Source organism: Rasamsonia byssochlamydoides (assembly GCF_041956645.1).
Source record: "Rasamsonia byssochlamydoides strain NRRL 3658 unplaced genomic scaffold VTN77scaffold_4, whole genome shotgun sequence".
NCBI lineage: Eukaryota > Fungi > Ascomycota > Eurotiomycetes > Eurotiales > Trichocomaceae > Rasamsonia > Rasamsonia byssochlamydoides.
The window spans coordinates 489,101-516,201 of NW_027192387.1; the positions used below are offsets into that span (position 1 = coordinate 489,101).

The 27,101-nt window shown below is 49.9% G+C and overlaps 9 protein-coding genes across 9 annotated transcripts; 6 read left to right on the forward strand and 3 right to left on the reverse strand.

The window, feature by feature from the left end:
• Positions 1 to 1,106: 1,106 nt before the first annotated feature.
• Positions 1,107 to 2,190, reverse strand: VTN77DRAFT_5519 (uncharacterized protein; the record flags this gene model as incomplete). The annotated part of the gene is made up of 2 exons (XM_069421697.1): positions 1,107 to 2,060; positions 2,119 to 2,190. The coding sequence occupies 2 exons, from the start codon at positions 2,188 to 2,190 to the stop codon at positions 1,107 to 1,109; spliced, it is 1,026 nt and encodes a 341-aa protein (XP_069281674.1).
• A 1,070-nt stretch (positions 2,191 to 3,260) lies between these two features.
• Positions 3,261 to 4,433, forward strand: VTN77DRAFT_5520 (uncharacterized protein; the record flags this gene model as incomplete). The annotated part of the gene is made up of 1 exon (XM_069421699.1): positions 3,261 to 4,433. The coding sequence occupies one exon, from the start codon at positions 3,261 to 3,263 to the stop codon at positions 4,431 to 4,433; it is 1,173 nt and encodes a 390-aa protein (XP_069281675.1).
• A 715-nt stretch (positions 4,434 to 5,148) lies between these two features.
• VTN77DRAFT_5521 (uncharacterized protein) lies at positions 5,149 to 7,425 on the reverse strand (the record flags this gene model as incomplete). Its single annotated transcript, XM_069421700.1, has 1 exon — positions 5,149 to 7,425. One exon carries the CDS (start codon positions 7,423 to 7,425, stop codon positions 5,149 to 5,151), a length of 2,277 nt encoding a protein of 758 aa, XP_069281676.1.
• A 1,987-nt stretch (positions 7,426 to 9,412) lies between these two features.
• On the forward strand, positions 9,413 to 10,726 carry VTN77DRAFT_5522 (uncharacterized protein; the record flags this gene model as incomplete). The annotated part of the gene is made up of 1 exon (XM_069421701.1): positions 9,413 to 10,726. The coding sequence occupies one exon, from the start codon at positions 9,413 to 9,415 to the stop codon at positions 10,724 to 10,726; it is 1,314 nt and encodes a 437-aa protein (XP_069281677.1).
• Positions 10,727 to 11,017: 291 nt separating this feature from the next.
• VTN77DRAFT_5523 (uncharacterized protein) lies at positions 11,018 to 12,919 on the reverse strand (the record flags this gene model as incomplete). The annotated part of the gene is made up of 1 exon (XM_069421702.1): positions 11,018 to 12,919. The coding sequence occupies one exon, from the start codon at positions 12,917 to 12,919 to the stop codon at positions 11,018 to 11,020; it is 1,902 nt and encodes a 633-aa protein (XP_069281678.1).
• A 340-nt stretch (positions 12,920 to 13,259) lies between these two features.
• VTN77DRAFT_5524 (uncharacterized protein) lies at positions 13,260 to 13,859 on the forward strand (the record flags this gene model as incomplete). Its single annotated transcript, XM_069421703.1, has 3 exons — positions 13,260 to 13,292; positions 13,347 to 13,388; positions 13,446 to 13,859. The coding sequence occupies 3 exons, from the start codon at positions 13,260 to 13,262 to the stop codon at positions 13,857 to 13,859; spliced, it is 489 nt and encodes a 162-aa protein (XP_069281679.1).
• Positions 13,860 to 14,913: 1,054 nt separating this feature from the next.
• On the forward strand, positions 14,914 to 16,835 carry VTN77DRAFT_5525 (uncharacterized protein; the record flags this gene model as incomplete). The annotated part of the gene is made up of 4 exons (XM_069421704.1): positions 14,914 to 14,987; positions 15,053 to 15,171; positions 15,238 to 16,272; positions 16,480 to 16,835. The coding sequence occupies 4 exons, from the start codon at positions 14,914 to 14,916 to the stop codon at positions 16,833 to 16,835; spliced, it is 1,584 nt and encodes a 527-aa protein (XP_069281680.1).
• A 507-nt stretch (positions 16,836 to 17,342) lies between these two features.
• VTN77DRAFT_5526 (uncharacterized protein) lies at positions 17,343 to 17,864 on the forward strand (the record flags this gene model as incomplete). Its single annotated transcript, XM_069421705.1, has 1 exon — positions 17,343 to 17,864. The coding sequence occupies one exon, from the start codon at positions 17,343 to 17,345 to the stop codon at positions 17,862 to 17,864; it is 522 nt and encodes a 173-aa protein (XP_069281681.1).
• A 5,212-nt stretch (positions 17,865 to 23,076) lies between these two features.
• Positions 23,077 to 24,660, forward strand: VTN77DRAFT_5527 (uncharacterized protein; the record flags this gene model as incomplete). The annotated part of the gene is made up of 1 exon (XM_069421706.1): positions 23,077 to 24,660. One exon carries the CDS (start codon positions 23,077 to 23,079, stop codon positions 24,658 to 24,660), a length of 1,584 nt encoding a protein of 527 aa, XP_069281682.1.
• Positions 24,661 to 27,101: the final 2,441 nt, after the last annotated feature.

Here is a 27,101-nt window from a genome sequence, read left to right on the forward strand (position 1 = left end):
CACTTGTTGGCATAGTTCAGATTCACCTTCTTAAGAAGTTGGTGTCATAGCACCACTTTTTGGCCGAATCAGCAACATCCCTATCAGTACATACATCAGTGAGGGAAACAAATATCACTAACATTGGGATATATAGCAAGAACTACCTATATATAGCAAGGAATATAAAGTAGGGCGCCCACCCGGAAAGTAGATAATAAATACTACCTACCTAATCAATACAAGAAAGATGGTGAAGAGAAAGAATATATCGTATGGTAAGGAATATGATATGATATGATATGATATGATATGATATGAGTAGGGAGCCCGTCTGGGAAGGAGATGATAATAATAATAATAATAATAAAACTACATGTACTTATATAGTAGGTTATGTACCTACTCTAGGTAGGCCTGGGGCCAAGAGTCCCAGGCACACATAGGATAGGTACTTAAATTCTCTCAAGTAAAGTGAGACCTGTAAGGCTTGTATAGTTATAACAATGGCCTCTGCATCAGTTAGTTAGCCGGATCCCAAAGATATTCATTTCATACAATAACAATCATAACGTCAAGACAGTTCTTTATGCTAACCAAAATAGCTGAGTGAGCTGTAGATATGCAAGGTAGGTTTTCTCTTCTCATTCTTTTTCCAACGAGAAAAGAAAAAAAAAGTAAACCAAGATTAGGTATGTATGTAGTGAATGGATTCTCATGAACATGAACTAGTGTACAGTACAAAACATAAACAACTTTACCCCAAAAGCAAAAACGGTAACCAAGGAGAAATAAATAATAAAAAAAAGGGCATGGCAGGCTGGTTGGTATGAGTTTCTCCTCCTTCCCCCCCTCTGACCTTTGACGCCTTGAATGCTGAATGAATATAAAATCCCTGGTTGGTGTCATCATGGAATGAGATAATGAAAAAGTAATAGTAATGAGAACGATAAAAATGGTCATGATAATCCCAGTGAGAAAGAGAAGGAAAGAGAAAGAGAAAAATGGCTGTATCCCAGGAAAAATGTGTATCACCTCACCCCATCAGCAAACGGATGATCGTCAATTCAATTCCTTGTCGTCGTTCGTGTTCAAATGACCGTGAAAAAGAGAAAAAGGACAGCTGGCTAAACCCCGTTTGGTTCGAGTTTGATCTCCCCGTCGTCGGAGAGCGCCTTGGAAGGTTCTGCAGACTCCGCCGCCGCCGCCATGTCCGGAGTGGTCCCGTTCTTCAATTTGCTGGGGGCAGACGGCTTTTGACCTGACAGCTTCTTGGGCGTGTTGGGTTTCTTCTTCTTCGGAATGGTCGGTGCCAGATCATCGTCGACCCGTGGTCGTTTTGGCGGCGCAGAAGTATTGGACGTATTATTAGAAGTGCTCTCTTGCGGGGTCCGATTCCGTCCTGCGTTTCTCCCCGACAAGCCTAAGCATCGATCGAGGTGCTGGGCCACTCTTGTGACGACAAAGTATCGGGGGCAATTGGGGCATTTGACCGTGGGAAACGACACTTTCTCCGGAGCAGTCTGTTTGAATGAATTACCGACGGAAACGTCGGGAGTGGACGGCGGGCTCGAGACCGGAGTGTTGGAATTCGTATTCGTGGATTGCTTCTTTTTCTTGGGGTTCAGCTTGTCTGTCGCAAATGGGTTGCCGTGAACGTCGTGTCCCGGTTTGACGATGAGGGGGTGTTTCTGGCAGTATTCTCGATATGGATCCGGAGGGGGGCGAGCGCCTATTCCGGCGGTAGGGTAGAGAAGACGGGGCAAACGACAGTGCGGACAGATGATCTCTTTTGTTGTGACAAGGGGATTGCCCTTGAGATACACCTTCCCACCATCATAGATCGCACCGTCCGTCTCGACCCTGATTTCGTTCTCCAGATTATCGGCTGATTCAGCATCTCCAGGCTTCGTCGACTTGTTCCCTCCTTCGCTTTCTCGAATTCGAGCGATTTCTTCCTCAGCTTTTTGTCGGGCGACGATGACGGCCGACCGCATGCGAGCAATCTTCTCATCGCGATGTACTTTGGCGACGATGTCATGAATGATGTTGTAAAAGGTGTCATTGAGGATGTCGCTCGTCTAGAGCTGTCAGTCAGATATAGATACAGGATTGATAAAGATGAAAGAAGAAACCTACCAACTTCGCTATCGTGCCTGGGGGAAGAGGCTGTGAGCCTGTAGTCGTCTCGGGAGATTCTGGTCCAGCCATATCGAATCCTCCTAAACTGCTGTTTCTGTCAGAATATTGCCAGTCTCGACCGGATTGAGTCTCAACAAGATGGCTCGAAAGGGTGTCGCAAACAGGCTGTGCTAGTAACAAGGAGACCCCTCGAGTTGGGCTGGCAGGATGGAGAGAAAAGAAAAATCTGTCTTTTGGAATTCCAGGATTTCTTTGTTCGATATCAATGACACTAAAATGTGGGCCATTGAATGCTGGGTGAATAGAAGACGTAAACCGACCTCAGGTAGATCAAACGCACACTCAGCAGCAAGAGACTTGCCGCGTCCCGCTCTCACACATCTATTAAATCATCAAATCGACAATCTCCCTTCCATGCGACTGATTTCTGTTGAACAAAGGAAAGAAAAGAGTCCGAATTCGGTGCGTTTTGCTTCGCAGGGGAGAAGTTCGCGGGATGGGTTGTAGTGGTTTCGGAGGTCCAAATTAATACGACGGAGCTCGAGGGAGACAGCTTCCAAGTCATCAATAATGGGAAGTCAATAGGTAATTGTTCCTGTGGAGCAGCTTGGCCAAGCGGTCAGCTGGTTTTCGCAATAGAGAGGTGATGGGTGGTGCGCGGAGACTCCGCAAGAATGTACGCACGTCAGCAGCCCAATGCGGTGACTTCGTTGGCAGAGAGACGAACCTGATGACCGTGAATGAAGACGCCTCAGCACCACCAGGGCTGCCCCGTGGAGGGAATCGGAGCTGAAGCTGAATCTCCAGCAGATGATATCACCAAGACTAGGCTCTGTTGATGCTCCGTCCTCCCCGGCGGGAATTACTCCAGAGTAGTTTAACTTCCAAAACGACGCCAGCGAACGCCTCCTGTCACTAACATTTTCCGGGCCGCCATCTTATCTTATCAATCATTAGTTTCCCATACTATTGCTTTCTCCGCATCCGCTCGCAACGCGCTATTATTATTACGGTTTGCGTCGGCTCCTGTTCACCGCCAGGCTTGTTCTCCATATATAGGGCACAATCTCATGGAGAATTCAGCTGCATATTTGTTCATACAATCTCTCTGAATCCACTGTGCTTCTGCAGCTTCTGCCATGGCGTTCCAGTTTTTCGCCAAATCGCAGGCGCAGCATCTCCAGCCAGCCTCCTCCCCTCCTCCTGCGGCATCGTCCAACCGCCCCCCAATTCACCCTCCTCCTCTGGTTTTCCCGCCCTCTGCAGCCCCGTCGTCTCCTTCTAATAAACCGCATACTTTGGGCGATCCAAATTACCAACCTACGCCGTACCCCGAGTCGAATCCTCCCAGCTACCCCACTCCGCATCCGCATATCACCATCGACCCCGTCCGCACAGCTCATATCCCCTCCCTCAGTCGCATAACGGGCCTGCTTCTACCGATCCGCTATCCGAGCTCCTTTTACACCGCTTGCATCACAGATCCGGTGATTGCCTCCCTGTCGCGCGTCGCAGTTTACCATGACCATCCGGTGACAACAGCGCCCGAGCCGGGTTCGGTTGAGCCCACCTTTGCAGGACGAGCAAGGTCATCATCAGGGTCAGGGTCAGCAGCCGGAGGGGTGGGTACCGACAAGGTCATTGGGGGCATCAGATGTCGACTGGAACGGCTCCCTGCGGAGGTCGTCGGGTCTGAAGAGACGACGAAAGGGAAAAATCCGCCCTCGAATCTCTACATACAGACGCTTCATCTTCTTTCTCCACACCGCGGAAACGGCGTCGCTGCTTCTCTTCTCAATTCGCTCCTGTTCTCACAGCCTCCACCACGTGCTGCCTCTTCCAAGTCGTCGTCATCGTCATATCGCGTCTCTCCCCTCGTGAGACATTACAACATCCGCACCGTCACGGCTCACGTGCACGAGACGAACGACGAAGCGCTGAGATGGTATGTCGCGCGCGGATTTCGCATCGAGGAGGGTGTGGTGCAGGGATATTACCGACGACTCAATCCCGGTGGAGCTAGGATTGTGAGAATGGATCTGCATTGGGATGACGAAGAAGAGCAGCAGCAGGAGAATAACAACGGAGCAAGCAAGAAAGAGAAGGAGAAGGAAGACCAAGAAGACGATGACGACTGGGAAAAAGTCGAAGCGGAAGACGACGACCCGGAGGAGCATGGCGTCGAGCATCTAGTTGACAGTCGTACACTTGACAGTGACGACGATGGAGTTGAAACAGCAGCAGCAGAAGCAGCATCATCAACGACAATTACCAAACGGAAACGGAAAGCAGACGAGGTGTTACAGTCGTGACGCTGACTTTGTCTGGAGTATGAACAAACAGCACATAACATGATATCCCTATCTTTTTTTTCTCTGACGTTCCTAGTAGATTCCCCTTCCTCTAGTATTTGCATACATTGTCAGAAGCACTTTTACTTAGTCTTTTGGTTCATTCCCCCGTGCATGCATGCATGATATATATACACGCTTAGGTTAGGTAGATACCAAGACTTGAATAGACTATATTCGGTTTCTTTCTCACAAGTCAATGGATTGATTTGATTTGATTTGATTGACCAAGCTTTGACTTGACCATTTGTATTTGACTATGCTGAGTCCGCTCTTTGTGCGAGTATAAATCCATTATGGTTGGTAAAGTAGACGGGGGGGGGGGGGGGGGGGGGGGGGAGAGAGAGAGAGAGAGAGAGAGAGAGAGGGAGAATAAACAAACAAAAGACGATTGGATTGATTGAGAAAAATGTATGTACATACATGTACTCGGTATATACAATGCGCCATCACTGTCCTGTCACTGTCCATGTGATGCTTCCGATGGTATCGATGGTATTGGTATTATATTATTGAGCCGACCCGTTCGTTCCTTTTCCTAACAAACACCCACGCCAATTATGAGAGATCCTAACATGATATATCGGGGAATGAAAAAGAGATAAAAATAGGAAAAATCAGCATGGTTCGTTTAAAAAAAAATCCAAGGCATATATAGGGGAATCGTGAAAACAGATCAAATCGCGTAATTCTCCGCATGGAGAAAAATCTCATCCTTGGACGAGTCCGTCATGACCAGACGCTGCAATCGCGCTACCGCATTGGCAACTTCGACTCGCATGCTCGGAGGTCCACAGACAAAGACGCATGTCCGCCGTCCGAACCCCTTGGAGAATTCGCGTAGCATCTGCGTGATGTTGGGGCGGCCGTACTCGGTCCGCCAGCCGTCTTGCTTCTGTCGCGGAAGATAGGCGAAGCGCGTCAGGGTGTTTCGCGTCATCATGGGGCTGAGGCTGGGGCTGGGTGGGAAGCCGAAGTCGAATCCGTGGTGGATTGGCTGTGCTGTGGCGTAGGGATCTGGATGAGGTTGGTAGTGAGGCTGGTAGTAAGGTTGGTAGGGCTGGTAAGGCTGGTAAGGCTGGTAGTAAGGAGTATAGTAACGACTCGACCCCGTCCCTGGCACCACATAGGCCTGCGGAAGCGCAGTGATAGAATCCTCGTTTTCACGTCGCAGCTCCTTCTCCCGCTCTAGATCCCCTGCGGCTTCCTCTCGGATCCACGCCGAATTCCGTTTGCTGGAGACCCCCTGCAATATCTCGTTGGCCTCGTTGACCACAGCCGCTGCCCGGGACTTGTCCTCGCCCGTGAGGTAGAACTGGCAATGGACGGAACCAGGGGGCGCGAATTCTCGGCAGATCCGCAGTTCTTCCTTGAACCATTCCATCGTTTCTGGGCGCTTCAAGGCCCAGATCACATGTACGTTCTTCGTCACGGCCTTGCCGTCCCTCATCTTCTTGATCAAGTTTAGGAGCTGGCTCGCAATCGCCGTGATACCGCTGCCTCCTGCGAAAAAGACGACATCATCAAAGGCAGCCAATTCTCGCTGCATGCCTCCGTAAGGCCCGTCCAGAAACGCTCGGTAGATCTTGAAAGCACCTTTCCTCTTCGCTGTTTCCAGCACCTTGCGCGTGAAGCCGCGAAATGGTCGAAACACAAGTGCCATATCTCTGTATTCTGGGCCGTAGCTCGACGGGAAATCATCACTGCATAGCGAAGCTATGGTGAATGGGTGATTTTCAAAAGGAGAAATGCCCGGCATTCGCAGATAAACATATTGGCCAGGTCTCCACCTCATCTGTGTCGGAATAGTCACTTTTACCGCGTTTTCTGGCAGTATCGTCACCGCGGATTCCTCTCCAATCAGCCAAGAAAGCCGCAAAGGACTGGACCAGTTGAGGTAGAAGACCCGAATGAGATAGCAGAAGACCCAAACGGCGATCGTTGCATAGACGTAATTCCCCGTCGACAGGAAGCTCTTGCAATGCCAGATGAGCAAGGCTAGGAATATGGCGGCCACTGGGGCATGCACATAGGCGAAGAGTTCATATGCCCACGTGCGCAGGATCGGAAGCGAATGGACACATAGGAATGCCAAAGGCGCGAACGCTGCTATCCCCGTACCATAAATGTATATGTTGGTTGGGAGGTACATCTGATATATGGGAAGAGCACCATCTGTCCACACAGGCGTAACGAAGAACGGAATCATGTGGATGAGGCTGAGGTAGAGACAGAGATAACCCAGCCATCGATGGATGACATTGAGTCGTTCCGGGCCAATCCCAGTCACCATGCTCACCAAATTGGGCTTTGTGCCGAGTGCCACGATCCACGGCACCATAGACACCGCTATCATACCAGCTCGAATCGCCAACGGCGGGGACCCTAAGGAGATACTCGAATAGTACAGCGGCCGGGGAACGAAACAATAGAGGGTAACGAAGGTGAATGCAGCGAGCACTAGGGCCGTCACGCCCAGAGATGGGAAAACAATCTCCATTTTCCAGATCCTGAGCACGGGAATTGGTCTATAGAAGATCCATCGGACGAAGGCAATGGTGTTGTTCAGCGGTGCGATCGTGGAGATCGATGACTGCTCCGTGCGCGATCGCAGGGGGCCGTGAGACGGGAAAAATTGCTTGGTAGAACTATCTGTAGCAGCGCTTGCGAGCTCCTGCTCCGAACCAGATGGAGCATCGTAAGGCGATTTCGATGCCGACTCCTTGTATAAAGCTATGCGTATCCGATCACCCCAAACATTGTATACTCGAATCACAAAAGTAATAACCAGCAGGACAACGGAGAAATATACCCAGCCCAGTGCATACTTGCCGGACTGGGACCACGGATCTTCTTGCATTTCCGCAATCTCCTGCGGTGTGGTTGAGGCGGTGATCGGGACATTGATGCGTTTCGCCAGCGAAACGACTGATTCGTATACCTTGTCGGCCATCTTGGCGACCCTGAAGGAACAAGAAAAGCAAAAGGGCTGGTGGGATGTTTTGTGGATTTATCTTAGCTAGCCTCGAAGCTTTCGCGATACCTCTTATCACATCACCGGTGTCGTTTTTCTCATGTCATCGAATCATGCATGCGTGGATGGTGCTTATTCAAAAACGGGGTAATGAGGTCCTGGTCGAAGTTTGCGCTGGTCCAAGTCTTTGAAAATAATATATGCAAAAGATAGAAGAGTGCAATGCTCCCGAGCGCTTGTGTACAGATGCAATTAACTCGATCAACAACCGCAATAACGCTCGCGCTTCGCAGTACTTGTTTAAAATGGTTCTGATTATTTTCATAAACGAGAGTGAAGAGATAAAGACTCATGCCGGAGCTCCAAATGGAGGCAACACAAGCGGAAAATGGACGAACGGCCTTGCTACTGGGATTGCCTGTGTAATTGTACTTTATGAGCGGGGAAGCTTGAGTCGTTGCAGCAGGCATTCTGGGTCCAGACAGCCGGCTTCATCGATCTCCCGGCGCTCGTTAGGCGGCTATCCGGGATGCTACCCGAACGTGCTATGCAGAGACCCTTGAAGCAGTGGAAAGTGTAACTATTTGAGTGACGTGACCAGGGATCTCGACATGGATCGCTGGCGAATAAGGGTACCACTGTCAGGCCCTAGGCCAGAAGTGGCTGCGCGTCCAAAAGGTGCGCTCGCCAGCGAACGGTCCATATTGGTCAGGTCTTGTCTCTTTGGTGGTGAGCCAGATGATACGGCGACTGACTTCTCACGTATGCAGGACCATTCTGCAGGACGCGTGAAGAATCACAGCGACCAGTCCTGACCGGCGATCACAGCCAGGATTTAGAGCTATTCAAATCGTCAAGACAGGGCTTGGACGAATGAGAGAATACGATTTACCGCCTTGTACTCGTGGATGTTGTCGAATAAGGGTGACGAGACGACTGCTGGAGGTGATAGAGGTCCCAGCTTAGCAGTAGCGTGTGGACACAGCTGAAGAAACATGCAGGTCAGCCATCTGAGTGGAGGACATGTCCTGGCTCGAGGGGCTAGTATATGGTATTAGCATCTCATTGGAGTAGAGCAAACAAGAACGCGGAGACTAGAGGGCCGAACCTGCAAGTCTGTGATCCGCCGTCGCATTGATCGGTTAAGGCGGGGTCTCCCATTGACAGTGGACGCGATTGCTGTCAGTGTGAAACCTTCATTAATATTGTCGTGGTACATAATTAAATGCCCGAAGAATACAAGTGCTGCCGCTGAATAATTTCAGCCAGGAAAGACGAGGAGTTTGCAATGCGTATTGTTGTATGCCAGTCAGGAGGGGTACGAACCGAGTCATGCGGCTTACCCGCACAGTGGCTGCTCTATCAGGAAGGAAATTCTTAGCCGCTGAGGCGGTCATGGACCATTATTATTACTTCCTAATTTGTCTCTGCAGGCAGCGCTTAACATCGTCGTGGTTCACGTCCGACACTACCCCTAGGTATCTACCTAGTAGGTATATGACGATATTATTCTACCCTCTGGTTTCTGACTGGATGCCCGGAATTACATGTAATAATTCCCAATTAAGCAAGTCGTCTGCATACTCAATGACAATATTAATGAAGAATATTCTCGTTTTAATGTATTACCAAGGCAATCAGCAATTATCTCTCAGAAATATACTCGCTATCAGTATTTTTTTTTCTATGGCATAGTTATTAGTAATAACTCAGCATTGTCGGAGAGAATAGATCGCATCCCTCTTAAAGGTCAGTTGTTGACTACATCGCATCGCTGTCGCATCATTAATAAAAACTAGATCGTGGACATAATTTTTTTCCCTCTTGTATCGACTAGAAAAAGATTTAGCTGTATTTCCGTAGAATTTTATCTACCGACTCATATCCAATAATGTCTCATACAGTGGTGGATAAATCGTTTGGATAGTCGATCTCACCGCCTTGGAGATCGAAATAATTCTGCCGCATGAAATCTACAAGCAGAAGATCCACCACCAAGCGCCAGTTGTCCACGACCATTGAGGCCCAAATTCTCAATTCTGAGATTGAAACCATGGCTCCAGCTGCACAAGGCGGTGCTGCTGCTGCAGAAACAAAGCCGTCAACAGCCATTTCTCCCCCCTCGCTCTCTCTTCCCCCGTCGCAGTTTGCGCGACTTCAACCTCACGCCTACCTCCTCGCCCACTTGTCGCCTCCTCCCTCAAGCAACCAGCCCTCGATCCGGGCCAACGGCCGATCGCCGCTGCAATTCCGTGTCACGTCAGCAAATGCTGGCTCCCTGACGCATACGAACGGCAGTGCGGTGGTCAGAGTTGGCGACACGGCCGCAGTCTGCGGCGTGCGGGCAGAAATCCTACATACGGAAGATATTGCCTCGTGGGCGGTATCTTCATCCTCAGGGGCGAGAAAGCGGAGGAAAACTGAATCCGACAATAGAGCTGACAACGGCGATGACTATGATGACGATGACGACCAAATTCGAGACCTCAATCTCCTGGTACCGAATCTGTCCTTGAGTACGGGATGTGCGCCGGGCTTCATACCCGGTGCTCCACCATCTGCGCTCGCGCAGTCCCTCTCACATCAGATTCTCTCCTTGTTACATACCTCGCGTCTCGTCCGTGCAGAGGACCTGCGCATCTGGTATCACCCGCCGGACCTTTCCGCTATAGAGCGCGAGAAGGAAGGCGAAGAACGGATGGAAACTGAGGGAGAAGCAGAAGAACGCGTCTCTGGAGCACCTCCGCCGGAAATAAAGGGTTTCTGGGTTCTATACATCGACGTCCTGATTATTTCTTTGGCTGGAAACCCCTTCGATGCCGCCTGGGCGGCTGTCGTAGCGGCATTGCGGGATACGAAGCTGCCCAAGGCATGGTGGGATGTGGATAATGACATGGTTCTGTGCTCAGACGAGGCATCAGAGGCGAAGAGACTGAACTTGCGAGGAATGCCCATCGCCAGCTCATACTGTGTCTTCGAAGCCGACGCGGCAGCGAACTGGAGGGCCGTCGTCATTCCTGATGCGGATGCGGATAAGGAAAAGAAAGAGACGAAACCAAAGAGATGGATCCTGGCTGATCCCGACGGATTCGAAGAGAGCTTATGCCAGGAGCGGATATGTATAGTGGTTGATCAGGATCCAAAAGCACCTCAAAAGACAAAGATCGTGAGCATGGAGAAGAATGGAGGTATATCTGTGGGAAAGGAGGAGTTGAGACAACTCGTAGATGTCTCTGCACAAAGATGGGCACAAGTTAAGGGCATCTTGGAGGCATTATAATGATCCATCCATGCTCCTGTTTCAGACTTCAAAATGACTGAGAGAGCAATCTATGATGATACCAAAGTAACAGGACTGTACGCTAGTAAATAGACGTAATTTGTCGTTCCCAATTAATATCTGTCTAGATACCATTATTAAAAAAGACCTATCTCCCATTTTCACCATGAAGCGCCCATGATGCAGTAAAAACACGAATGAACAATGCCAGAAATCGAACCTAGATACCCCTGAAATATATGTCAATTACCATTCTCCTGTCGTCTATGCCTGCAGTATCGACTGCAATCACTAAGTATTTTTAGGACTGGGTCGTCTCTTCTTAGCCGGAGGCTCGCCGTCCCGCTCGATTGCAGATGACACAGACACAGTCCCTATTGGTTCAACCGCAGACAACGCGCTGCTGCTGTCCGCGAGATCTTTTTGTTGAAGAAGCGCTTTCTTCCTTCTTGGTAGTGAGATCGAGAATGAGATGAGATTGGTCTCTCTGCGCTCATCTACCTTGTCATCCCGGGAACTTTTCGAGATGTGGCTTTCTCCCGCAGCATCCTCGGAAACATCATTGTCTGGCAGGACAGGCGATTTAGTGCTCTTTTCGGCCTTCTCGAACCCTTCCAAAACGCTTGGGAGGCTTTTGGCATCACCGGACATAATGCGGGCAAATAGGCTCCGACGGACACCTTTGTCGGCATTTTCCCCCTTCTCATTCCGCTTATTGTCCTTGTCGACTTCAGCATCCTCGTCGTCCTCCGTGGAATCTGAAAACGTCCACATCAAATGAAGCTCGCCTTTCACGAGTGCTGTACCCCATAGTGAGATGAGAACGCCTGGAACAAGATACAGGAGAGCGGGTTGCGCATGGTTCGAATATTGCATCACCAGTAGGGTGATGACCATGCCGATCGTGTAGCCAACAAGACTGGAATGGAAGTAAGTCTTCGGAAAGGATTGAGCATCCGGATACGGAGGATGGAGCCTGGGCTCGTGAGAGGGCTTTTGTTGAGCCCAAAAGCGCTCCCCCCAACCACCAGTTGCCGTCTGATATTCAGCTTTAATGAACTCTTCCCCCGTGCCTGCAGCCTGTGCCTTTTGGATGCCTTTGCGCTTGTAATAGAGGTAAAGATCGTAGCGCAATGCCAATCCCACCATCATGCCTGGGATCACAATGTCGCCCAATCCCAACATAGCCAGCGACATCTTATCCGGGGCTTCATCTGGGCTTGGTGGACGGGGAATCAACAGTTTGATTGGGACATCCAGCTTTGTCGCCACTGTCACCATCAACGGAGTGAAGAAGACGAAATAGATATCGTACAGGAACAGTGAGCCCAGAATCAAGGACCCTGTCCAGAAGGTGGAAGGTGACATGAATTGCAAGGCGCCATAACAAAAGCTGAAACCTAGGAGGTTAGTCAACCACCACGGCTTGGTCACAAAGGCGAAGTATGCGATAGCAGCTAGAGCTATAGCTCCTCCGGTGACATCAAGAAGACCAAGACGACTCTTGATATCCAGAACACCACGCACATGAGCCCGTAATGTGACCTTCTGATACGCAAGACCACGACAGAACCATAGAAAGCTCAATATCGAGCTTGGTAAGGGAATGGCCCCCAGAATCCCTGGAAGTGGTGAGTGACGGACATGGACACTCTGCAGATTTGGATTGTCCTCTTCTTCAGCAACTGCAAAAATACGTTGTGACTGTTTGGCTTTCCAGATACGGCCGCCATGCCGGTAACGCGAAGGGAAGATAAACGACCTTAATACCAGAAGTCCATCTTTCAGAAAAGCTGTGGCGAAGAATATCCCCATCTGCGAGAAGTAGAAGCTCAGGATCTTGTTCAGAATGGCCGGATCCTCCAACCACTTAATGATCAGGTAAAGGCCACCTAACGTCAGACCGGCCATCAGAGGGAACATCAGAGCGTCTGATGGCTCCAAGCCTTCCATTTTTTGCGAATTATCTTTCCCTTCATTTTCTTCCTCGTCTCCAGAGTGAGAATCGTCTTTGGGCTTCTTCGGCGGTTTGGCGGCCGACGACGGCCTTGACAGTGACGCATGGGCTCCCGTATAGATCGGAAATAGAGCGGACAGGATCAGATGACCGTATGTTGGAAGGAAAGGCCTGACGTTCTCGAATTCGTAGATCACATGTCCTAAAAACTGCGCAATGGGGCTAACAGTCGTCATGATGGATGTCAGTTTCGAGGCGTGCAGCGCGACGCGCGCCGCCTTGGGCAGTGGAAAGGAGAATCAGGAAATATAAATCTCGGATCATAAAATAAGTCCCAGTAAAACATTGGCCATAATGATAAACAGAAAAGTCGAGGGCACCGAGTTCCAAAGCAGCTTCACGAGTGATGTTGGTTAAGTGGCTGTGCCGCTGATGTCTACAATCTGCCAAGACTTGCGGGTTGGACACACACCCGCCCGGAGACTGAGGACAAGTTGGAAGTTGAATATCTTCCCCCACTACAACATAATTTACGATAAAATCGGGCCTTCTGTTTCGCCAGAGAATACAGGCAAAATGGCGACCGACGTTGTGATTGACACAACAATGGTGAGATGCCATCCAGCAGATCTTACTGTGCGTTCCGCGACTGACAGGCGACAGGGTTCCTTCACTGTAGAACTCTACAATGAACACGCGCCCAAGGTACGAACGCCCCGCTGGCTTTGGATAAGCGTATTGCTGACTTCTCCATGTCACCAGACGTGTAAGAACTTTGCAACTCTTGCTCAGAGAGGGTACTACAACAATGTCATCTTCCACCGCATCATTCCCAACTTCATGATCCAAGGGGGCGATCCCACAGGCACCGGCAGAGGAGGAACTTCGATATACGGTGAAAAATTCGAGGATGAGATCCATCCGGGACTGAAACATACTGGGGCAGGGGTGTTGAGCATGGCGAACAGCGGTCCGAACACGAACGGCAGCCAGTTTTTCATCACTCTGGCTCCCACGCCATGGCTGGATGGCAAGCACACGATTTTTGGCAGGGTCAAGAGTGGCATGAGGGTCATTCAGCGTATGGGACTTGTTAAGACGGATTCCGAAGACAGACCTGTTGACCCGGTAAAGATCATTCGGGCCAGAGTCGTGGAGGAGGGTGCAGAAGATTGAAGTCGCTGTCGTACGGACCGAGGTTGAGATACGGAAGGCCACGATTCAGGTCTGACAGCAGTTCAGACACACGAGCATATAGTGTATGCACCAGCATACGTACGATATTCCCACTGTTGGGGGGAACATGTATCTGGCCTTCTGGCTACAGAGACAGAGGGCACAAAAGTCCACGACGCCCATCAAATATTTCGCGTCAAAGTGGCAGTCTTTCCTCGACACCAGCCGCCTCGAAGGGTTGCTAGTAGATTTACTATTCTTTGGAGGTGCAGGATCTGCTACGGCACAGGTTTACGACAACACAATAGCTGATAGCTAGAAATGAATGGAATGTATCACCACAAACGAACCGCTCACATCAAATGTTTCCATCCAGAGCAGCAGATACAGGGTGACAGATCATATCTACCACTCCCATGAGACAGCCAATGAAGGCATGTCGATAGGAGACAATACTGCTATGTCGAGAACTGCAGCGTGTCTGCGCAGAGCGCTCGGAGTGGTGGTGAATTGGAAAAGGAATTGGCGTGCGGTCGCAAAGAAATGTTTAGTGTTGAACTCAGTTGGTCTAACCGTATTTAGCTAATATATCTTCGCGACATGCGAGATCGATGGCCAATTTGTTTTCAGATCTTCATAATCACAAACAACTTGTAGGGTATATAGGTAGATAGAAAATATCAAGAAATTTACCTTGCAGATCCCCCAACAAATGCCTTATTATTTAATGGACTTTTTAATATGAGGAAATCCAAGGGCTAGGGCAAGCTCAGGAGGAATATATTGACACTGCATGTGGAGACCAGCTATAGGAGTCACATGACCCACTAGTTCGGCAGCATTTATTCTGCAACTTCCACAGTGAAAGTTTTTTTACTATTTTTCCATCACACATGGAGCCGTGTCTCCCCTTCCACACACAAATGGGAAGGATTGTGGAACAGGAGAGGCTTCTTATTACTCTTCACCCAACGTGATGGTAGTTGGGGGAGAAGACTCAGACTGTAGAGCTCGTGCCCGTTTTGGGGGAAGCTGATTCTCGCTTCCTGTCAACATGGAGTCCCTGTCAGACACTGAGTGGGATATAGTAATTTCCGGGACTGGACTTGCCCAGTCTCTCCTCGCACTGTGGGTTGTGCCCTCTTTCGCATTCGATGTTTTATAGCCCTGTTACTAACCTTCCACGTCTACAGAGCGCTATCGCGGTCAGGTAAGAAAGTTCTCCATGTCGACAAAAATCCCTACTATGGAGGCCCGGAAGCTGCATTCAGCCTCCAGGAGGCGGAAGAGTGGGTAGATCGGTTGAAGAAAGGTATGCTTATTCCTTGTTCTGGCAATGTTTCCGGTCTGAAAGCATGCTGATGAATGATGTGCGCAGAACCTGGCCAGGAGCCATTTGAGGAAGTTTCGATCTACTCATGCCCAACTTCACCAGATGCGGAGAAGAAGCTATCCTTCTCACGAGCTTACACGCTCTCCTTGTCTCCATATCTGATCTATTCGCGGTCGAAGCTGCTTCCTAGCCTTGTGTCATCCAAGGTCTATCGGCAGCTGGAGTTCCAAGCCGTAGGAAGCTGGTGGATATATTCAGGCCCCACTGCCGCAGAAGACACTCCGCAGTCGAATGCGGATGTATCCGCTCGTCTGCATCGGATTCCCAGTAGCCGGGAAGACATCTTCGCTGATGACTCCATCTCGGTCAAGGCGAAGAGGATGCTCATTAAGTTCCTCCGAAACATCAGCCACAACCCGCAGGACGGCGGCGATGATTCTTCTGCTAGCGAGGAGGATCTCGACTTACCATTCGCAGAGTACTTGACGTCCAGATTTCAGGTCCCCTCTGAACTGCATGATCCTTTGCTCTCTCTCTCACTAAGTCAGTCTTCTCCGCAACAGACCTCTGCAAGATTTGCTGTGCCTCGCATCAAGAGACATCTTGGTTCTATAGGCGTCTTTGGCCCTGGCTTTGGTAGTCTGCTCACTAAATGGGGTGGCGGCTCCGAAATCGCGCAGGTGGGCTGTCGCGCGCTTGCAGTGGGCGGTGGTGTGTACGTCCTGAATCGAGATATTCAGTCGGTTGAAGTCCCGGATGATGGCTCACAGGAGACGTTCCTCCGTCTGAAGCTTTCAGATGGGGAGTCCATCCGAAGCAAGTTTGTCGTGGGCTCGCGATGGGACCTCCCTGCAGAGGCAGAGCGTCCTGAACTGGTGAATGCCAAAGTGGCACGTTGCATCACTATAGTCTCTTCATCCCTTAAGAGCCTTTTTCCTGCGACGGCAGAAGGTGGTCCCATACCTGCAGGGACCGTCGTCGTTTTTCCAGGAAAGGAGCTTTCGGGTGGACAGGGTGCAGAGCCTCCTGTCTATCTTCTTGTTCATTCCAGTGACACGGGCGAGTGCCCCGATGGACAATGTGAGTAGCCTTTTTTTGTTTCTATGCGTTTGATCTCCGTCCAGCTCTTCCATGATGACTAAAAACGAATACTTATCTACATTGCCTGAGTTCACATTGATGAAACCTTTTAACCTCTGACAGCCTGATGAAGAGCGATGAATTTCCATTCTTTTTATTTCTTGTTCTTTGGGGTAAATCAAGTTACTGACTTGGTCTGCTCAACAGGTGTCGTCTATGGAAGCGTGTCCGTTCCCGGGGACGAAGGCCAATCCCTGCTTGATGCAGCGGTCAGCAAACTGTTGCAGACCTTTGCAGGTTCTGATGATGAACCAGTTGTATTGTGGACGCTGCGCTACACACAGCTAGGCCTGTCGTGTGAGAAGGACAGTCCTGGTGCGAGCATTTGGAAAAGTGCGAGATCTGACCGGATTGTCTACTTTCCACCGCCTAGTCTCGACATTGCGTTCGATGACAGGATGATCGACGCTGTCAAAGCGGCCTGGAAAGCGGTGATGGGTGAGGAAGCCCGTGATGAAGAATTTATGACTTTTGAGGATAGAGGTCCTAGCCTCGATGAGTGATGACGGTAGATACGTAACATGATGATATGTAGGATCCAAACGAGTTAACGTTGAAGTCTACGTGATGATAATAGAGTCCTTTCTAGGAATGCTTTAACTGTTCTTCTGAAGTAGTCCCTCCCCAGTGCAGGCCGCTAATGATGCCCGCGTTGCGTCCAAGCTGAAAACCCGAGTTATTGTTCCCTGAAAACGAAATATTGTAAGAGTGAGGGATGGGATCTCCCGTCGCCCTTGAGATAGCATCACTCAGTAACTTGGTCTGCTGCTACGTCCTTGAGTAATAGGAGGCTATTATCGTGCGTGTCCATCTCCGATACCTCGATCTCGCACAACCGTCGTTGGTGTTCCGCTGAAACAGATCGACAAGATCGTTGACCAAACCACTGACATCCTCGATCAACCGAGAGAAATGCTTCTCTTCGCACAGGACCCATTTATTTCTCCTTTGTCGCAACCCTGCCTTGCCTTGGCGTCTGAGGGCGAGTTCACGCATCTTCTGGTGCAGCGATGCGAGGGTCGCGTCGAGGTCAGCTGTCAGATCGTGCACAGAAGGGCTCTGTTCTGAGGGAGCGCGTCTCTGCTGGAATCTTTTCGATATGCCTGCCTTCTGCGTCCGCGAAGAGCTCTTGGATCCGATCGAGAATATGTCTTGAGCTTTGGGGATGTCTTGTTCCGAAAGTCTTGCTACAGCTAATTCAATGGCTATCCAAACAAACACATTCAACATGGCACATGGGGAAAGAGGGAGGGAACGCAAGGGCAGGATCACGTCGTCGTGAGACAGACTGTGTAGTCGCGCAGCACATACAACTAGACCTCGTGAAATCCGCCACACCGCTCTCCATGCTCCGACTTTCAGGCCCCAGAGCGACATGGAAAATGACCAGCCTGCAAGCTACCGCGACCTTCTCAGGGAATGACAATCGAGGTAACCAAGCAGGACTATGTAAAGCAGGGAAGTATCACAAATGTATTCAGCAGCCTGCAAGGCAGGAGGTGATATATATAATCAATGACTTGGTCGACTGACGCTATTCTGCATTCTGCTCATCCAGGCGATCTACTTCGACTGCTGCCGTCCGCTGCACAGGCTTCTTTTAACGCTTACAGAAAAGATACCGATCCTCTCTGCCTTCCCAACACCCGAGTCAAACTCCTTTGGCAGATCACAACATAGGCGAGCGGGAATGACGGACGGCATATCTTCTGGGTCAAGTGGCTGAGCGGGTCTACGATAGCCGGAACAATTGCCCGAGAATACTACGACAAATGTTTTCTTGCAGCAAGCTTCTTCTTTGCCACAGGTGATAGAGATGTTGGCCATGTCGGGAAGTTCGAGGCAGTATTGCCGAGCAGATGGCGCATAAATGGCCGGCTTTCAAGGCTCGCCTTCTGGAACCGATATCAGGGGACGAAGGAGTTGTCAGAGGAGTCTTCAAGGAAGATCGAGGGCATGGATGGCCTTGTCGAATGGCTTCAGGCTAAGGTGACATCTCACCTGATGGCAAACTAGTTGCGTCAGCATTTTTCCAACACAGTTCGCATCTGGGATGCAGAAACTAGCGCCCAAACCCAGATACTTGAACACTATACGGGTGAAGTCTATGATGTGGTTTTCTCAAATGATGAAAAGCTAATCGTGTTAGCTTCAGATGATGGGGTCTTGTGCTCTGGAACCTAGCAACAGGAGCAAGCAGAGATGCTTACTGTTGTGAATGGAGCCCTATCATGCGATGGCAAGGTACCTGCTGCGTTGGCAACATCAGATGGGACAGTTTGACTCTTCCACAGACCCAATGATATGTAATGATCATGCAAGCAGACTCAGCAATATATCCTTCTCACATAGTGGCAAGCTGGTTGCATCAGCATCACTGGATGGGACTATTAAGCTCTGGGATGCAGCAACAGCTATGGCCATATAGATGCTTGAGCGCCATTCAACTAGTAACTCATGACGTATTGTTCTCTCCTGACGACAGTCTGGTTGCATCAACATCCTATGATAGCACTGTCATACTCTGGGATATAGCAGCAGGTATAGTAGTGGAGACACTCAAGTCTCGTGGAGAATATGTTGTGGCCTTCTCACACGATGGCAAGATGCTAGCATCAACGGGGCGTAAATGTATAGCAACTGGTGGCACCCTTAAGACCTGGCTGAATGTTAATGTCCTAATCTTCTCGCCCAACGACCAGCTCATTGCAGTGGGATCAAAAGACGATATCATCCTCTGGAATATAGCAACAGGTGTGGCCATCCAGATAGTTAAGGGTTATACAGAAGGGGTTGATAAAAATTGATCTTCTCTCCTGATGGCAAGCTGGTTATATCATCATCTTGGTAATGATGAGACTCAAAACACGCTCCACGGAAAGCCCGATCAAGGACTACTTCCGTCCGGCGAAGATGCCTTTTCTGCCTGGTTTACCCAGCTGATCCAGTCAGGTCCTCTTACCGGTATAGCGATCAAGATGCCATGGGTGACCGGAGGAGACTCGGAAGACCCCCTTTGGCTCCTATCGGAGTACCGATGCGCTTATGATAGATACCCGCCCAACATTCTCGCCTTGGGACATGTCTCTGGTCGTGTCGTGTTTGTCGAATTTGACTGGAGCAGGTAACTCGCTAGGTCACTAGAACCTGGACTTTGTAATATCAAACAAATCTTCCCTCCTGATTCCAGTGTACTGTAATCTGAACATTTTCTATCTTCCGCTGTCAGGTAAATTCCGTCCTGAATGCCTTAGGATTCCACAGCTTTTTATAGAATCTACAGTATTGCTGCAGGCTGCAGGTGGCAATGACAGCAAAAAAGGTTCTAACAGTTAGGGGAAGGGCAAAGCGCCGTCAAGTTATTTTTCCACATGCTGTTTACTGATGGATATTGATGATGGGAACCTGCATTTCTGCCGTGGGTGTAAGTGTAACCTGACAATCAATAATTAATACAGTGTATAATACCTAAATCTTATTGCCAGTGAATAATTACCTATTCAGGATCATGAGGACGATTACCATCGCGAAAGTTACACCCGTATCAGGTCCCTATCTAATACCTAAATTATGCCTGGGCTGGGTAGGTAGAGCCTTACTACCCTACCCTTTAAGTAACTAACTAGCATTGTTCCATGATTTATGCGATATATCTATCCATCGGGGTCGCACAGCACATATTTATGTGGAACGCAAGAATCTGAAACATAGCTAGGACATGAGGACACTGGAGTTCTCGTCAGGTTTCATTCATGTTTTATTATTGTTGTCCAATATTAATTATTTCGTTAATTTCATTTAACTATTCTTCTTCTTCCTCTTCTTTGCGTAGTTGGGGGGCAGGTCCTGGAGCGGGAAATCGTTTAGAGTTGTTGTTACCTTAGGTACCTGGGACCTATCTGGTAGGGGTAGAATCCTACTTATTACCCAAAATAGGTGAACGTGGAGGTCTTATCGATCAATACGTTGGTAGTCATATAAGTAAGGTTGATGAAGTCAACGAAGCTCTGTTATCATGCAATGCAATGCAATGAGATAGAAATAAAAGAAGCATCTATGATCTAGACAGGATCGACAGGGTGAAACCAACTGGGTCTGGATCTAATGTGAAGTCGACGCAAAACGTGCTTGAAATTCTGTATATAATTACCTACCTAGGTAGGTACGGGTGTAGAGGAATAGTTCTACCTATATGAGACACGGACGGTGAGAGAGCACATCAGGTGAACTCGCTTTATTCAATGCGGTTTTCCGGAATTTTTATTTTTATGCAGGAGGTTTTTTTTTCTTAAGTTATAGTATGCTATCCTTGTGCGGTCGATATCAGCCTCGAGTGGCTCAGCTCAGCTCACTCCGAATTTGGTGGTGTGGTGGCGGCAAACTATGCAAGTGGCTAACGATGGGTGTTGTTATTTTTGTGTCTTGCTTATGTCACCCTTTGTAAGCCACTTACGAATAGATGAAGGGAATGCACAATTCATTGTTACGGTGATGCTTGGCCCAAATTCTTGACATATCCGCGTTAATATCATGTGTTGTTCTGCTTTTTCGCTCTCAGCTTCTAGAATGGTTTCAGTCTAACTAAAACACCGCCACTAGAGAAGTGAAGAGAACTTCTAGACCGTTCAGTGGGTAGTCATCAGTCATCATTCTAGACAGCTAAAATCGATGAACTATTGTTACAAGCTGGTAGATTAATATTGATCTGCCTGTGTAGAATTTAATCATCTAGGTATAGATTGTATTACTCTTTCGGGCTGTTGGCAGAATAAGATTAATGAGGTGAGGTTGACCACTGTAGAACTAATCAGATCAGCACGACTAATAAGGAGCTTATGTGAGATGAGGAGATTAAATGATGATCAGGGGCGGAATCCACCTCTCCGACCGGGCAATCTTCGGGATCCCCTTTTGACGCTGGAAAATCATCTCCCCGACCGCGGGTCGGAACACACAGCCACAGCTGAAATCTACCTAGCTGTCGTCTTTTTGTCGTTTTCGTCTATGTCAATTGAACCTCAGCTTGATCAACTACTCCGTACAGAGTATAAGTGGTCCATTATTGGACAATTCTAGAACGGTGGCTTGGAACTGCTCTGTTTGACAGCACGCCTCATCCGTTAAGCAGGAACGCAGTGCTGTGCTGTGTAATCCACCTCGCGAGTTAGTTACTACTACTCAGTCAGCATGGAATTACCAAATTAACCATGTGCGACCAGTTCACTTCGTCTGCCGATCGCAGTGGATCGAGTGGACGAGTGGACAGGGTGGGCTGGGGAGAACCATGGGTTGCTGCAGCTGTAACCACCGAACCCCTCTGGGCCGGGTTTCGTTTCCTTGAGATTGACGGATGTAATTTTAAATTGAATTTTGCGGCACACCGACTTGCTGGGATTGCAGTCCTTGGTTACAGGGCACAGTGACGTCGCTGGAGACCGTCCCCCCGCGAGCATTCCTGACCAGGCTGCCAGTGGCGTTCAATTTATCGTGGATTTCTTGTCTCAACGTACGAGTATTACTACTCACGTTACCTGCTCTTCCCGAGACACGGGAACGGAAGGAATTCAGAACAAAACAGCTGCAACGTTGATAAAGAAAAATACTCGTAGCATGTGTGCTGTTCTCCTAATTACTCCGTACGGCTGTACAATGTGATGGGCCGCTGATCAGCGCGGGCCAGGAACGGACACGGGTCGAGGGCATCCACCGGCTCGTCGACACATCCACGCTCGCTGGCAACCATCCAGTCGTGCTCGTGTTGGATTTTTCTGTCGTATCTAGATGCGTATGGTGCGGAGTACGGAGTAATAATGATATTTCTCAGCTGTCAAGATAGAAACGTTCTCTTGTGCGAGTTACTGCTGGAGGGAGGCCTCTGGGAATGCGGTGGTGGAGCAGGGGATGCGCCATCGCAGCAGATCCATTCCGGACGGCCAATCCCGCCCGTGCAACGGAGCGAAGGTCCGTCCTGCCTCTCCGGATGGCAAAAACAGTGCTGATCCAGATGAGCAGCAGTCCTGCATCGAGGCATCCTACCTGGTAAATTTATGCTGCACTGTAATGTCATTGTTCTTGTGGATGTCCTCATCCCTCTCCCCCCAAAAACAACAATCCTAAAAAAACAAATACGGAGTAAGCAGCCTACCAGACCTCCTTCTCACCGCGAACGAACAATTAAGCATCGACCCGATCGCACAATCGTTTAGTGCTTAATCTCGAGGGGCCAATTACCATCCCAGTGAGTGCTGGCACGAGCGCTTTAACTACCGTGGCCCGTCACCTCGCCGTCTCCATCCCGTCTCCATCTCCATCGCTCTCCTGAATCGCTGCTCTCTCTCCTCCTCTTCCTCCCCTTAGACCCCCCACCCTCCCGCCTCTCACCCTCTCACCCTCTCACCCTCTCACCGCGACTCTCCGTGTTCTCGTTTTTCCTCTTCTTTTCTCTCTTGATTTCTTCTCTTTGTGCGTGCGCTGTTCCTGTCGTGCTTGTTTTCTTGACAGTGTCGCCGGTCTCGACGCAGCCACTCTCTTGGTCATACCTGATCCATTACCACAGGCGTTTCTGCCAATTCCGTTCCTTACCTACTTGTCTGTTGCCTTCTCCGAGCGTCGTCCGGCCTCCAGCCACCACCTACTCCACTACAGCTGTGACGGGCACAGAAATCACCGTGGATTCTCTATACTACTTTGACGTTCCTTTGCTTGATGATTTCCAAGTCATCCTACTTGAATAGACCGGTCAAGATGCCACCTCTCCGGGTGAAGACGCTCTTCCCCTTAATCGCCATTTTCTCCATTGTCTTCTTTTTCTGGTGCGTCGACCGCTATGACCGGGCCGCCCTGCTGCGGTTCAAGCGTCCCATCGATCACATCGCCAGCAGCGGCAGCACCAGCAACACGCCCGCCCAGTCCCCGATGCAACCCCAGAAACTCTCCGCGTCCTGCGAAATCGATCCCGCTACCGCTCCTCCGCTGCCCTTCAACGAATGGCTGATGCGCAAGAACTACACCCGTGCCTACTTCCGTCCTCACCACGTCAGCGCTGACGCAGAGTTCCGTTCGATGGAAGAAATTGACGTGCCGGTGCTGCCCCCCTTCCGGGCTCTGGAGCGTGGCACGGTTGTCTCTGAAGAAAATGAGGACCCGACTCTCCCATGCCCGCCCGTCATCGATGTCGACGTCGCCGCGGACCATGATGTGGAGGAGACTTCCATGATTCTGTTTGGCCTGGCCACGACGGTGGACCGTCTCGAGCGTCTGCTGCCCGCGCTGTTGTACTCCTACGGTGATACCAAGGCCGGAATCCTGGTCCTCGTCCCGGAGTCGGATGACGATCTTAAGAAGCAGGAGACGTACTTCCGCTCCCGTGGTTTGGATGTGACCATCGAGTCCTCCCCCCTGGAATTCACGGCCCGTTACTTTGGTCTGGTCGAGGCTTTCACCAACCACATCAAGACGAAGCGTCCCAACACGTCCTGGGTTAGTTTCATCGATGACGACACGTTCTTCCCATCGCTCGCGTCCGTTGCCAAGCAGTTGACGTTGTTTGACCCGACGAAGAAACATTACATTGGCGCTCTGTCCGAAGCTAGCTGGCAGGTTGACACCTTCGGACACATCGCTTTCGGTGGTGCTGGCGTTTTTGTCTCTCGGCCTCTGCTCGAGACCCTGATGGAGCACTACGAAGAATGCCAGTCCTGGGGAGAGCAGCCGGGTGACCAGAAGCTGGGTCAGTGCATTGAGCGGTTCGGCGACACCCCTCTGACGCTGTGGCCGTCGCTGTACCAGATGGACGTGACCGGTGAGCCGGACGGTGTGTACGAGTCGGGTCGACGCATCGATTCCCTGCACCACTGGGGCAGCTGGTACACCAAGGACGTGGTGAAGATGAGCACCGTTGCCGCTGCCGCAGGCCGGAGATCCGTGCTTCGCCGCTGGGTGTTCGATCAAGAGGAAATTATCAACAACAGCACGGGCGGGTCGATCCGTTCTTTCTGGGTTCTTACCAACGGCTATTCCATCGTCAAGTACACCTACGATGAAAACACCCCGGATGATGCGATCAACTTTGACCACACCGAGAAGACCTGGGAGGAGGATATTCACGGGTACGAACAGCGACTGGGCCCTCTGCGTCCCAAGGAGCAGGAAGGTGTCACCAAGGAGCGCTACCTCTTGAAGGAAGCCGTCGTCATTGGCGACAATGTTCACCAGTTCTACACGCGAGAATATGAGGACGGCCACAGCGTTATCGAACTGGTCTGGCTGGGCCCCAAGGGTGGTGGTGGTGCTGGTGTCGGAGGCGGCCAGACCAAGTTTGAAAAATAAAAAAAAACTCACGCCTCGAGCTGCTTCTTTTTTCTTCTTTCTTGCTCGGTGACCTTCTCAACAAGAGCTTTTTTTTCTTGCACATTCTTCCGTGGTGTGGTTCCGAACGATCGGACTATTCCGCCTGTGACTTTATATCCTTTATTTTACCATTTATTTCCTCTTGATCATTTAATGTGGCGTTGCATTGGCAGGTTTATGTTTCAATACACGGCGCATCTCAAAGATCGGGTAATGGCGATTTTTTTCTTCTGCCTTCAAGCGAAGAGCATTTGTCCTTGGATCTTACACCTGGTCACCAGACCGGATCACTACGCACGGACTGACTGGAATCCCCGTTTTTCGTTCTAATTCAAATCCACACTTCATACACCGGGTGAATGAACAGCATGTGCGGATGGACCTCTGGCAGGCAGGTTTTTTTTTCGACCCGCGAGCCTTGTTTATTTCTTTTATCGTGTGTCACTTACACTTCTCCTTTTCGGACTCGCGTTGTTCTTTTTCGCCTCCTTTGTCACGAGTGAAGCCCGAAAAATCACATGTATCAATAGACTTGATCAAGGCCATCACGAATTATTTCCCCTTGGTCCGGCTAGTAGTGGTGTGTCTACTCTAGTCTGCTTGTTCGTCTTTGTATGACAGTAGACAGGAATGTAGCATCACGAGAGGATACAATGTTACTACTGTCTGATATGATGTTACTGTACTGTATTGCAGATACTATAGATAGTGGGGTAATCGATAATGTATGTAATTAGCATGTGGTTTCTTATCACAGTTAATCCAATCGTGTTTTAAATTTGCTATCAGTTCGTCAGATGACTCAGATCGGATCGCCGATGCAGGTGGACCGTTGCATCGCTGGAAGATGAAACATGTTTCAAGATGCCCCCACCAGCAGGTTGCAGTATTGCCGCGTCGCAGTCTGCTGTTGTATTGGCTGGGAGGGAGGATGAGATTGCGTCTCCATCTCTCGTAATCTTGAAAACAACCCCTTAGTGCAGGTACGGTTAACTCGGTCGAATCACGGGCACATCATTAAGCCACATCCAGACCAGAATAGCATTATCTGAGTGTTTTCCCACGAACGAACTGATAATCGATCGATCGACCGATCAGAATATGCCGCTCCAGCTCCTTCCCGCAGATGTCGTGGACATTCCCCGGTTGGCGTCATCATTTTTGCCGTCTTTGAACGCGATCCACTCCACGTCGCCACGTTCCCCGCCTGCTCCAGTCGACTGGTATTACGAGAGACTTCGCAAGAGTATGCTGAAGGACCGTCGATCCGGACCGTCAAAGTAGTGGACAGGCCTGACGCGAAACCTACACACATCTGAAGACAAAACGACCATCGTCGCTTGCAGGAGATGGCGGCAGGCTCCTCAAAGCACACGAGATCGTGCCACTACGAATAGCTAGAACACGGACCAGAACAACCAATTCGATAGATATCACCATCCATTCCCCTCCTGGCCAGCTGACAAACCCTTGATAGACTTACGTCAACCGAACCAATCATATCTGCCATCGATACGTGGACAAGACGAACGACTACGTCTGCCAGATGCTGGCCACGCATGGGACTGTTAGGGATGAGGCGCGGGCACGATGCTGATTCGGTGCGGACTCGACGTTGCAGCGGCGTCAGCTGCATGAAACGACGTGACGCCGCTGCATGAAACGATAATCGCAATCAGAATGATGATGATGATGACGTGATGTGATGATGGCCATCTGATGGTCTTTCTCGAGGCAGTGCTCGCGGCATACTGCTGTATGTGAAACTTTGCTGCAAGGTCGGCGCATCGAATCGACCTGACGGAATACGGTCGAGGATGGAATGGTCCACTCGACAGCGTGCATGGAGAGGACCCGATAACGATAAACAAACAGCCTCGTCGATACCTAGGTAATTCTTAATTCTCCTCAGGTACCTACGGAGTATACATGTGCTCTTTCTAGGAGCTTTGAACACACTGAGGCCATCCACTGGGGAGATGACTCCCTCTTCATCTTAGGGTGTTTTGCTCCAGCGATGCCTCAAAATTTATATCTACCGGCGTAATGGCACCATTTCGATCTCCCTAAAACAGCTTGACCTCAGGGAGAACACCCTATGAGGAAAATGAGAGCAAAACCGTCCACTACATGAAAGCAATTGATCTATATAGATCAGCCAGCCAATCAACAGCTGATCTGTAGCGGCCAGACGCTGTGCTGACCAAGCAGCGGAATTCTCTCACGTAATCCGTCACCAGTCACGTGAACTCTTTTCGAACTCATCGCCTGGGATTGCTGATGGTTGTCCAGGATTTGGTGGCAGAGCTTGGATGTTATTGAAATTTCTCTGAATGACTCTGTTTTTGCTTCATCAGTCGACATGACTGACGTCCAAACGTCAGACCGATTGTTTTGACCTGATTGCCAGCTGACCTAAC